The 12,562-nt window shown below is 42.2% G+C and overlaps 1 protein-coding gene across 2 annotated transcripts in view; it reads right to left on the bottom strand.

Moving 5' to 3' along the window:
* Window positions 1-12,562, bottom strand: part of SATB2 (SATB homeobox 2) — a 130,887-nt gene that overhangs the window by 103,762 nt on the left and 14,563 nt on the right. Inside the window, exon 2 of one of the 2 annotated variants that reach the window (XM_075153591.1) lies at window positions 7,124-7,300. In XM_075153591.1, coding sequence (XP_075009692.1) covers window positions 7,124-7,300 — 177 coding nt within the window. Of the gene's footprint in view, window positions 1-7,123; window positions 7,301-12,562 lie in introns of those variants that run through there. The other variant, XM_075153592.1, reaches the window with a different exon arrangement.

Raw genomic sequence — 12,562 nt, 5'->3', positions numbered from 1 at the left:
ATTTTGATCTTTTGTTTCCATATATATATATCATACTGTAATATAAATATATATTTGTATGTGTCTATATACACATAAATATATGTGTATTTATATTCTAGATTAAACTATAAATATATTATATATGTATTTATATATATAAACACCATAGTAAAACATAAATTATATTTCATTTCATATATATATAAATATGACATCCTAACATTTCTTTATGTGTCATATTTTCCACAAAAAAACACCCACATTAATTTTAGTAAACCCTACAAATATAAGCAGTCTCAATCCTTACCTCTTCTTTTATTTTTTACATAAGATTTCTTAAGAGTTCCAAGCAACATTTAAAGAGAACTCTGGGGCTTTAATTGAAATGGCATGAGATGCTGGACCTTTAACAACAGTGTCTTTCAAACCCTGTGTCCATTACGCACTGAAATGCCTAACAAAAAAACAAAGAAGGAAGAGGTTTTCAGCATTCTCATTAAAGTCTGACTTTCTCTTATGGTTCCTGTAATTGAGTTTCACTTATAGGTGTCATGAAGTTTTGTAGAGTAGACAAAACTGATTTGCTGGTAAATGTCTGTATATAGGGAGGGAAATAAATATTTGAGAAGTACTCAGCCCACTTTCTTCAAACATCAGGGAGAAAGACAAAGCATACAACTCAAGCAATGTACAATTCAAGAAGGAGCAGCTTTTACAAGGAAAACTTTCATCTGGATGGCTGAGTATCACTGCAAGAAATCCAGTCTGCTTAGCAATCCCAGACAAGAGGTCATGAAATTGCATGTCAGAGTTTACTGCAAGATGTCCATTTGAGTCGTACCCCTCACACATTGAGGGGTCACTGTTAAATGATCTGATTTGGGCCTTTTACAATTTCACCTGCAAAACTGGAGAGAAGAAAGAAGAGCTTACCCATAAAAAGTGTCTGCAATAGAAGCAAGGGGGGCAAAAGGGGATTACTAAAGGTAAAGAGCTGTTAATTATAGATGGAGTAAAACCAAACTGGTGAAAAGAGCTCCGAAGAGGGCTGGGTTGGTTTCTTTCCTTTGTTTTGGGGTGGGTTGTTTTGTTTTGTTTTAAGACACATTGGCTTAGCAGGGTGATCATACTCTGTAGCAAAAGAGTTTGAGCCGAGAGAAATACAGCAACTTTACACTGACTGACAACTCTGTTAGGTGAGACCGCTATGCTACCTCTGTACAGATGAAAAAGAAAAAAGTAGCAGCCAACAGTGACAGAGCCAGGAAATGACCCAACATTTAGTTTGTTGATCGCGGTATTGTCTTGTTATTTAAGTCATTATATCACCAGTGCATCTCCTATTAATTAAAGCCAGTATAATACTGACTAGAAGGTCTTTGATCACATGAACAGGGAGTTACGGCTCAGACATACAAATGACACTGGGCATTTGGCTGATGACTCAAAAGATTCCAAATTATAGCACCCTTGTAATTTATTGCACATTATTCACAGGAGAAACCTCGTCCCAAGTTTCCTCACATTTTTCCCATACTGCTACCTTGCACTTATGTTAAAAATAGCATATCTGGTCTTCCCAGCTGCAGCAAACTTACCTGTATACATCAAGCACAGTTTAGCAGGGTTTCGCTACACTTTTGCTGTACCTTTCTTGATACGGAAATATAAAACCAGCCTGTGTGTGTTCAATACAGCCCCCAGCTGGTATGTTCTGCCTTTACCTGACATTCAATTGGAAGCTATTGTGGTCCTGGAGACAGCACAGATGGGAATATTTCACAGGGTATTTCCCTACTAATCATCTGCTCAGGTCCTTCCGATTGCCCCAGAGCCCTACCCTCTTGGACCAGCTTAGGCAAATCCATTCCCTCATCGGTATTTACACCCTTCAAATATTTGTACACATGGTTATAATCCCCTAAGTGGCAAGATGGTCAAACTGGTCTCACAAAGGCTAGCAAGAGCGAAGGAGCCCAGCATTCAGGCTGCCACATTCTCACACGCAGCAGCCTGGATTTTGGACTGATACGCTAAAGGTCACCATATCAAACAGATCCAGTCTTTGTTTTGAAATACTACTTAAATGCAGGAGGTAAGTGCAAGAGGCCTCCAATTAACAGCAGAGAGCAGGGCTGAGCTCACATGTTTAGACCCTTGAGGGAAATGAACACACTTGCAGTCTGGGTTCCTTCCTGCCCCAGCCATGTGCACTATGGATCCAGAGGAGAGCCCTTATGTGTCTGTGCCTTGGTTTCCTTGCTATACAGTCAGGAGAGCCACCTTTCTCTCTCGCTGCAGCTCCCTGCAAGGACAGCTCCACTAGCGCTCCAGAGCACAGTGCTCTGCAGAAGCACCAACGCCAAGCCTGTCTGACAACTTCCCGAGGCTGCAAGCACGGGGAGCCTCACAGGCGGGGCAGCTGGGGAAGGACAGTCGGTCCTGAGATGCACCTCTGGGTGTCATGACATTAGGGCAGAGGTACCCCATCAGCTACTCTGGCCAGGCACTGACTGGCAGCAACAAAATTCTCCTCTTCCCCAGTCCACTCATGGAAGGCTGACAGGGCTGATGCTGTCTGACCTCAGCTCGCTAAGTCACAATCCCCACAGAGCATCACGCTCCTCTGTGCCCAGCTATTGCAACTCCACGTGGCAAGGCAAGATAATTTAAACCTTTTCTGTTTCTCATTCTTGTCTTACATCTTCCCCACTGACCACTGCCAGCCTCTCCTTCCAGCCTTCCACTCCAACCAGCCACCCCCAGCTCTCTGCAGCCATAAGGCTTCCCACTCTTCATTCAGCACACAGCACTAGAAGAAACGGGGCAGCATGAGGAGGGGCCTCCGAGGCATTAACGCAAGGCACTGCCTCTTGCAATGGCTCTGCTCATGGCAATACATTGCTTAAGAACCAGGGCTTGGCAATCTCTACAGTGACAGGGATTGGAAAGAGCTAATGTTTCTCTCGCTCTGTGTTGATTTCCCTCCGCTGTTTTCTCACCCCTCCTGCTGCTCCACTTGGCACCTCAGCACCATTTCACTCCTCTGTACACCCCTTTCCTTGTGGTGGCCACACCGAGCAACTAACCCAAGCAACTACTTTGCCAGTGCCCGGCTAAAGCTGCCCACAAACAGCAGTCAGAGCAGGCACCCCACACTGCCCTGCCAACACACCTAGCAGAAGCACCTGGGAGAAGAAGGCAAACTCCATTTTGATGGCCCATCCAGCTTTGTGAGCTTTTGCAGACAACGTGCCCCAGTTCTGTGTATACACTCACGACAGCTAACAAGAAACTGGTCCAAAAAAAAAAAAAACCAAACCATATATCCACAGGAAATAACACTGTTTTCTTTTTCATATGGATTCTAAGAAAGTAGAACTTAGTGAAAGCATCAGACTAGCACTGCTCTTCTGCCCCACACTGAGGAGAGAATCAGCTTTCACAGCAGGTCCCAAAGCTGCAGGACTGCACACAGGGTACTCCAGATTGCAGCTACTTTCATACTACTTTGGTCCCAGCACTCAGCACTATATACCGTATGTAGCCCCTACCAGTTCCCTTCTCTTGCATAGCCCAGTTAGAATACCGCACCCACCAAAAAAAAAAAATTGCATCAGGGCATGTAAATTTTATTAAACTACACATAGAACAGGTGCCCTTTAAAGCATGACTCTCTTCCTCTCCGGAAGGCACATGTAGCAGGTTCTCTAGTGTCAGGTGTAGACTCAAGTGATGAAAGAAAAATACATAAATGTTTATTAAACCTTTGTTGCCATTCACACCACCAACTTTCACACCCCAGTTCCAAGCTGTTAACGAATTCCCATGCTGTTCCAGAAGACTTTTCACAGCTCCTGTCAGAAAAGGGAAGTTTCACGAGGGCAGCACTCACTGGAAAAGTCTCTGCTCTCGCCACCATCAACAAAAAATGTTCACAACCAGCTGTTTGTGGAATAAATGTGTCCTGCCCAAACTGTGTGGGAATAAAGAGCTTCTTCCAGTGAGGCATGGGGCCACCTTCCTGTATACCTCCCGATACAAATTTGTCTCAAGATTATTTATGCTAAGACTTCTCAATTTACCTGACGACCAGGACTAAAAATTAGCCATGATAAGCCAAGTGACCACAAGCTGGTACGCAAGGCTCCAGGCCAGGTGGCAGCTGTGTGTGCAGGCTACAGCTCATATGCTCGGACACGGCGTCACCTCCTTGGGGAGCTCTGCAGTTCTAGGCTGCTGCCCAGGCAGGCAGTCCCACGGCAGGGCTCCTTTGGGCACACAGACCCCTCGGAGAGGCAACGCACCATCCACTCCTCCGTGCCACGTTTCCTTTCTGGCACCCCGACCCTGCCGTGCTGCCGTACAGCTGCCAAGCGTGAGGAGGGGCCCTACAGGCGAGGCGCACACCGCCTGCTCGAGCCTCAGCAGGTCTGTAGAAGTGCCATGGTGAACTGCAGCGAAGGCGGTGTGAAATTGCACAGCAATTCTCTCTGCTGCCACAACTCCTCTTTTCCCCCACAACTAGCTTTTATCTGCCACTGGAGACCCTGTTCTAAAAGGAACAGGCAAAGGCAAGATGTTTCCCACAAGATGAAGTGAACATTGCTTCTCCTCTCAGAGCCATCCAAAACAAGAGGAAGGCGAAATGAAACACTTTCCCAACTCAAAAGCTGACAATCATTACACGCTACATTACAGCTTAGACAGCCTTTACAATACAAAAGCTTTGACAAGCTCACATTTACTTTGTCCCTGGAGGACATGGGGACACCTACTCATGTCAGTGTTTTGCACAGCATGTTGCTCAAAGCTTTACCATTTTGAAAAAAGCACCTGAGGATCTTCAACTTCTCACGCAGATCCTGTAATTCAGCTGATCACAAAGCATAAAGAAGAACTAAGTGACTGTTTATCAATGTATATTGCCAAATGAAATCAATCCCAAGCACTAGAACAGAAGCAGACTTTTCCTACAACCGGAATGAATAAAGCAAATAACTTTGTCTCCCTCTTTTTAATATCAGAAAATCGTGTTCCTAAATAAATCCTTCTATCAACAATTTAGCAGCGTGCTTCTGTCAACCCTAGTTGACAGATTATAGCCCAATATTCTATAAATTTTCTCATTAAACTAAGCAATCTCAGAGATCTATTAGCACTCTGTCTCTGCCTGTACCTCATCTCTCGGCTTGCAGACAGCTAGCACAGAAGCAAGATACTACAGAACATGCTGCATACTTCAGCTTCATATCTTAAAAGCAGCATGACCTGCAGTATTTGCCCAGGATGTATAAAAGACTTTGGAGCACTGGTCCTTCCGCGTGAAGGTAAATAAACTGATCAAGTAAAAGATTTGTTAGCTGACGGATCTTTAAGGTATTTTCTGTCGTTTCTAAATATTATACCATCTGATGTTTTCTAGTGGAAGGTAATTGCTGCCTTAAAGACAAAAATGCCGAAGTCTCTTCTTTTAGACTAATTACAACAATTAGAGATTCAACTTTTATTTTCTAGACGAGTTATTCGAGCAACACATCAAGCGACAGATTAGTATCTGAACCTGCTCATTGTCAAATCCTGTAGTTCAAAAACGCGGTGGCCGTTTCCTCCCTGCACAGTGACTAATTTCCTTCGTGAGTCAATCTGTCTCTCCTCCTTGCTATTCTAACAACAGAGAAATGCTGCAAAAGCAAGGTTCCCCCAAGTGAGATGCTCAGCCAGTGTGGATCACTGCACTGAACGGCATGCCTCCTCGGAGCAGGTTTCTTGCAAAGCCCATTCCCCTTCATAAGTGCCAAGAATCAAATCTTGGCCACCTAATGCAGCGTGTTCCACATGTTAGCTCGCAACACGTTGAGCAACTGTGTTAACTGAGATGGATAGTGCTGTCAAACAGGAAGCTGGCTCACCAGGATGGAAACAGTGGGATACGCTGACCTTTTACATTCAGAAAAAAAGCATCCCTAAAACGACATGAAATGTTTCATATTAAAAACCAAAACAACTACCTTCTCGCAGAGCTTTTATTATCGTATTGTGTAAATAAACACATGTGCCTGAGCTCTGCCTGTATGCAGAACCTGAGCCTCTCTCAGAGCAGAGGCTGACAGAGGAAATGAATCATTATCACCCTGCTTGGAAAGAAGTTTGTACAAGGAGCGCCACGCTATTAACCACTGCCTGGAACTCCTGGATTCAACACCACGCCACCACAACTCCCTCTGTTTGCAGGTTCAAATACCTTCCTATACAAAATAACTAAAACCAACAGATAAAATCCAAATCCCCAGGCAAAGCTTCTATTAAACTACTCTAAATGTGCACAGGTTTTATTGATGACATGGAGATGAAACTGAAACTTACAGGCTTCTCATCCAAAAGAATAAGCACTGAAATAACCTGTTTAGTATAAAAAAGCCTCTTGAAATGCAAAGTTCATTCTGGAAAGATTTTTCCCAACCCACCACCTCCTGCCCATCTCCCTCAAGATTAGGATTTTAGGTTTGTTTTTTTCAAGCTGATATTTTGGATAGAGACAGGAAAGCTTTGTTTATTTTAAGATTTCGCTGACTGGAGAATCATCTCAAAGTGGAAGGGACTGTAGAGCTTTACAAAGGGCTTTGAAGCAATATAGTAGGTAAGTGAAAACAGGGAAATCATGCTGCATGTTTAGCACTACAACTATTGGCCATAAAGACAGCATGTATATATATAACCATTATATACAACGTATAATTTTAAAAATGAAAGACTACAATATGCTGCTCAAAATGGCCCTGATACAAAGAGGAATACTAGATACCATCTAGCTGTGCACCTAGAGATTCTATCCAGCTCTTCTGTGCTGACTTCCTCGAAGCAGCAACCTGCCTCGTGGTACAGAACAAGTGTGTCATGAATATGCTGACTGATCATTATCACCGTATTTCACACTTCAGCAAGATCCAGCTAATGCTTTCTAGACAGGCTAACAAGGTAGGGCTTGTTGTACACCTAGTTTAAGATTAAGCAATCAACACAACTGATATAACCACTTCGAAGATTTGCCACCACTGTTCTTGCTTTCTCCTTGCATCGAACAACCTCACGTGCTGTCTTCTGCCGTGCAGAGAAGAGGGAAAAGAACTTTATTGAATACCTTGTGCCTGAGCTGCAGAACTGTGGGAATACCCCAGAGCCAGGAGCGCTGTCTCCACCAGCTGGCTAAAGAGCACATCTTTGCGAACCAGAACGAACTCAGCATGCTCTTCTCGATTATCGTATTCAAGAGAGGCGTCCGACTGCTCCACCACACAAAAGACTGGAATCATCAAACCTAGATGAAAAAAAAAATCCAACAAAACATCAGTAAGAGACGAACAAGAAGTGTGTCATACATCTCTGATTAAAGCTGTAAATTAAAACACCTCCTAGAAGGCTCATCTTAAGTGGAAATCTGCCTTTCTTCCCTGTGGGATAGCTTTTGTTTTCTTTCCAAGGGAAATACTGAAGTCTCATCACTTGACTCATTTAAAAACCACACTAAAAGCTCCAGAGAATACAATTCAGGAACAAAATCACAGTCAGCATGAGGACGAACAAGATTTCCTAATAAGACCTTTTCAACATTGCAGAAGTTTTCCCCAGTTCCATGAATGTCCCTATTCTTTCAGGTCAGGGCTTCTCCACATTCAGCCGTACGAAAACCTGACACACAAATGCCGCTTCTGCTTCTCTCCACACAATGAACGTATGGAGGTATCAGCAGAGGCTAATCCCATACACAGTTCTTGGCTGGAGTAGGTTTATTTGCACATTTCAGACCATGGCCAGTCTTCTCACTGTGCAAGGAAAATACCCTTGCATTGATTTTGCTGAAAACAATAATCTTGTGTTGGTAGACAATGGTCATGCAGACCCAGAGAGGCCAGTGGCTGTTCTCCCGCTGCACGTATGAGGAGAGTGAGAACAGCTCTCTTCGAAAGAGGATCAAGGATGAGGAGGAACCACAGAAGTGGAAAACTCAGGGGGTGGTCTGGATTCAATTTTGTTCTGTTTTATTGTAAATTTACTTTTGTGGTTACAGGATCAAGTCATCTATGGCAATAAATTGTGGGGCATGAACTTAAAGGGATTCAATACTACAGACAGTAAAGAAACAAGCCAATTTGCAGGAGACGGCCCTACAGTACTTGAAGTGTGTGCACAGAGGGAAGATGGAACAGACAGAAAACCTACAGAACTGCACGGCTGCTTCCATCACCTGCTACAGGCTAAGCTGTAGTCAAGGGGTAGCAAAGGAAAAACCATTACTTCTAGTCACAGAAATTTATTAATTGGTTACGTACAATTTGTTAGCCCCTAGATAAACTAGGAAATATTGGGGCAGAGACAAATTTCAGCCTAAAGCAGTTCTCCAAATGTGCTATCTAAGGCTCGTAATACTGCCACAAAGTTCACCTCACTCCCTTCAGAATGAAGTATAACCATTTTCAGTAGATAACAACTATGAAAAATAACCGAGTATATATATGAAAGGCCAGACACTTCTTTAAGAGAAAAAGAGGAGAAAGCCACATTTCAGTTCTCCTTCCGTACAAAGTCAGTTAATATCTGCAAGATCTTCTACTATCAGTAGCTTCAGTATCTACAAACCAACAGTTGTGTATTTCTTCAGAGGAGTCACCCAGCCCTGAAATAGATACGGTCACACCAGTAACAACTGCTAAGGGACTTAAATCCTCCTTGTCTTGAATTTGCAGAGACTAGATTTACTTTAAAATATACTTTAGATAGACAATTCTCACTTAGTGACCTATCTGGCATGAAGCGGCTCCCAATCTGACATTCTAACTGCAGGCCAGCAGCAGCAGCTACAAGCCGCAATATCCAGTTGATACGTTTTAGCTCTTTTTTTTAAAACACATCCTGAAGTAATGTGTAAGTAGGTTATGGCATCGCATTGATGCTTCTCCCTCTTCTCTGCTTGATTCTGGGTTAAACTGATGCATTTTGCAAGTTCAAGCAGCCAAATTCTAACACACAGTGTTAAAAAAAAAAATCTCAGTGAAAAAAAAATCTCTAGGTGTTTTCCTGAAAAGACAGTGCAAGGTTGATCCTGTTCCTCTGAAATCAGTGACAAAATTTCTATTCCTATCAAAGGTTAAAAACTGAATTCTCTTTGTCCATAAATCATTTAACTAGTTAAAACGAAATTTAACCTCTGTGACAAACTTCCCCTCCTATCGAACATACAGTCTGTCATAGCACTTTTGATAGGGTTATTAATATCTTAACAAAAGATTAAGATACTTGGCCGAATTTACACATTGGTTGTGTGAATTACATTTTGGCAAGACAGAAAAAGTAGGTGAATGCGAACTGATGAGAAGGATGCCACAGCGCCTTTTATCCTCCTGCTGGATGCCTTCCTTGTCACACAACAGTCTTTCCACCTTTTCAGCACAGAAGTTGCACCTATTCTCCACACTCTTTGTTCACTGTCTCAGTGCAAACAGGATCTCAAATGCTAGAACTGATGCCGTACATGACATCACTTTTTGGATGGCACAAAGGACCCACAGGACTCTTGCCCATGATGACTCTCCTGCCCCTTCCTGCTGCCCATGCTTGCAGGGACCCTGCTATAGAAACAGCTTTTGCAAAAACATCTCTGAACTCAGTGACCCAGCGTAACTGATGATAAGCTGCTATTAGTACCCTAAACACAGAGAGCAAAGGGCAGGTTACCACATCTGCCATTGCTAACCCATTCTCATGCCTCTCGCTACAGTGTCTGGAATCTTAATACCAATCCTATTTTACTAAAAACCAACAGTAATCCCACTAATTTCCAAGTAAACCTCACTCCAAGGAAGTTCCATCTGCTTTGCCCTCTATTTCACATTGGAGAGTTAAGCTATAATGTCTCCAATGGATTTATTGCCTCAAACTTCTCTGTTGCCTGATGTTATCTGAAAATAAATTAACATACTTTCAGTACGTTGGAATTGAAAGAAAAAACATCTGCAGCCAAAAGTCAACATGCTCTTTACACACTGATATACACCATGTCTTCCTCCTAGATGCATACATTACACCTCCAGCTCACTACAGGGCCCTTACAGAAGGGCAAAGCAAGTTAGTCACTGCTCATTGTCATTCCAGCTGAAGAACTTACAGCAATAGTCAGAGAGCAGGAGACCAAGCATCCATAATGAAGTCTCGCATGCAGGGCTACAGCAATGCAAGCCAGCCTTACTCATAAATCCTGAAACTCCTCAGCTCTTTCCCTAATGCCCGATCAGCCAGAACTACTGTCATCCTCCCTCTCCCATGCATACGCACAAAAGGGGCTTAGGTCCCTTTCGCACTGAGCTTCTGTGCGTTCGCTCTCCCAGCTTTAGAGAGATGCTGCAGTGAACGAAGCTGTACAGCTCATGGTAGATGACATACGGCACTGATTTTCACACACGGAGAAAACAAGGGGTAATCTGAGGGCTAAAAAGGAAACAGTTTGTTTCCTTAAAGGATGAACACAATGCTGGAATGCACACAAAACATTAATAGCGATCACAAATTATACAAAAGACTTTTTCTCCTTGATGTTAATTCACTTAACTGACTTACAAGCAGCTCTTTTGTGCTTCTCACAGAGCTTTGACCCCATATAGATAGCATCTGCATAAAATGTTAGGGGAGCATAAACCAAGATCTACATAAAGGCTTTTATAAGGACATCCATACACAGCAAGAATTCCTTCTAATCCATGGAAGAGAACATGGAAAAACTGTTCCCACTATTACCCAGCAGAACAGAATGGTTAGCAGTGACCGGTACCTTTGTATAACATATGTTTTTAAAACAAATCAGAGATGGGATTTAAGCTCCGCTGCTGCTTTCACAGAAAAGCTGCAACGTACAGAGAAAACTTTGTAAACATAGTTGCATTTTTTGCTGCGACTCTTCTAAGGGGCAGAGAAATGAAGAAGAAATTAAGTATGTATCAGAGAGACCTGTGTCCAAATGCACATTTTCTCTTCCTTGCCCATTTCAATCCATAGTTTTAGTTCACCGAGGAGCAATCCATTCTTAAAAATGAAGGAAAGAGAAACAGGTATTTCATTTAAGAAGTGAAAACTCTGGACACTCTACTACATAAAACATTCATTTTTACAAAAAACTTGTAGCCAGTTAAAAGTATTATCAAACTGCAGTCATGCAGCTCCCTGGAAAACATTTTCAGTTGTAGGATTTGCAAGTAAAAACTGTAAATTTCTGATGACCAACTAGAAGGACAAGACAGAGCAGATATTAAGAAGTCCTGCACTGTTTCTTTTGTTCATTTGCAAATGATAACTTTGTCCAGCGCACACTTTAAAGCAAGTAATAAATGTGATTCTATCAGCACTGTCCACTTCCACATAACCATCGCAGGCTTGGCACCCAAAGCAAAAAAGAAAAGGATACAGAAAGCTGAGGAGGAGGTTAAACTATTTCAGCCACCCACCTCTCCAGCCATTAAATAGGGAGCGGTGCTTGTGTGTCCTAATAAGTGTAATATAAAGATGAACCAGTAAGAAGAGGCACCAATAAAATTCATGTCTTTTTAGATTAAAATCTGTTTCCATCAGCGCAAGTTTTGAGCCCCATCTAGGTGTTATTTAATTTAATCTAATTTGAACTATTTCCAAACATCAGCTTGATTAATTTCAACAGCATGGTGTTATGGAAAGATTTACTGTACAGGGGTTGTCTAGTAGGGAATTAATAAAGAAGCCGGTTCTTAGCCCTGAGTAACATGAGGTTTTAAGACTTCCCAGATTTCTAGTGGGAATACTTCACAGCGCAAGCATGTTTTCTTCTGGGAGTGAAACCCACCAAAATTATTAAAAACTGAGATCAAATGGTGGTGTCAAACCCAAAGGAAATCATTCTACAGTGGAGAGATTTTTATCAAATGAAGAAAGTGGAAAATAAAGTTTTTGTTGTTGCTGTTGTGCTTTGGGTTTTTAGATTTTGTTTGTTGGTTGTTTTTTTTTTTAAAAAAACAGAACCCAGCCACACACACAGCAAATTTCTATGGTTAGGAGTGTAGAAACCAGGACATTTATTTGAAAATTCATGAACTACTGAAAATTCTTCATTACTTTATGCAGAAAACATTTTCCCTAGCAGAGACTGTAACACGGGTCATTCTCTAAGCTAGTCTTTCCAACATAGAGAAAAGAAAAAAAAAAGAAAAAAAAAAAAGAAATCTAGGTAACAGCAGGAGCAGAATCCACAAATGCTTATTCCCATGCACACCTCAAAACTCTGAAATATAAGCAACTTCAGTTGGACTTCTAAGATGAGACCCTTACCCTGCGACAGAGACTAGGAAGCTCAATTAGCAAAGCATGGGTCGTCTTCAGGAAATTATCTAGATAAAAATTCCATATATTTAACAATAAAGCATGCCTCCACAAGTGCAATAACCACAGGAAGCAATCAAACTACAAACATTTCCTAAACCTAATCTGCTTCTGTTTTTCCTTTAAGCGAGAGCCCTTTATCCAGCAAAGGCAGTGACGGGAAAGCAGTCCATTTATTTATTTC

Source organism: Calonectris borealis, chromosome 6, assembly GCF_964195595.1.
Source record: "Calonectris borealis chromosome 6, bCalBor7.hap1.2, whole genome shotgun sequence".
Lineage (NCBI taxonomy): Eukaryota > Metazoa > Chordata > Aves > Procellariiformes > Procellariidae > Calonectris > Calonectris borealis.
This window is presented reverse-complemented; position numbering and strand designations above follow the sequence as displayed.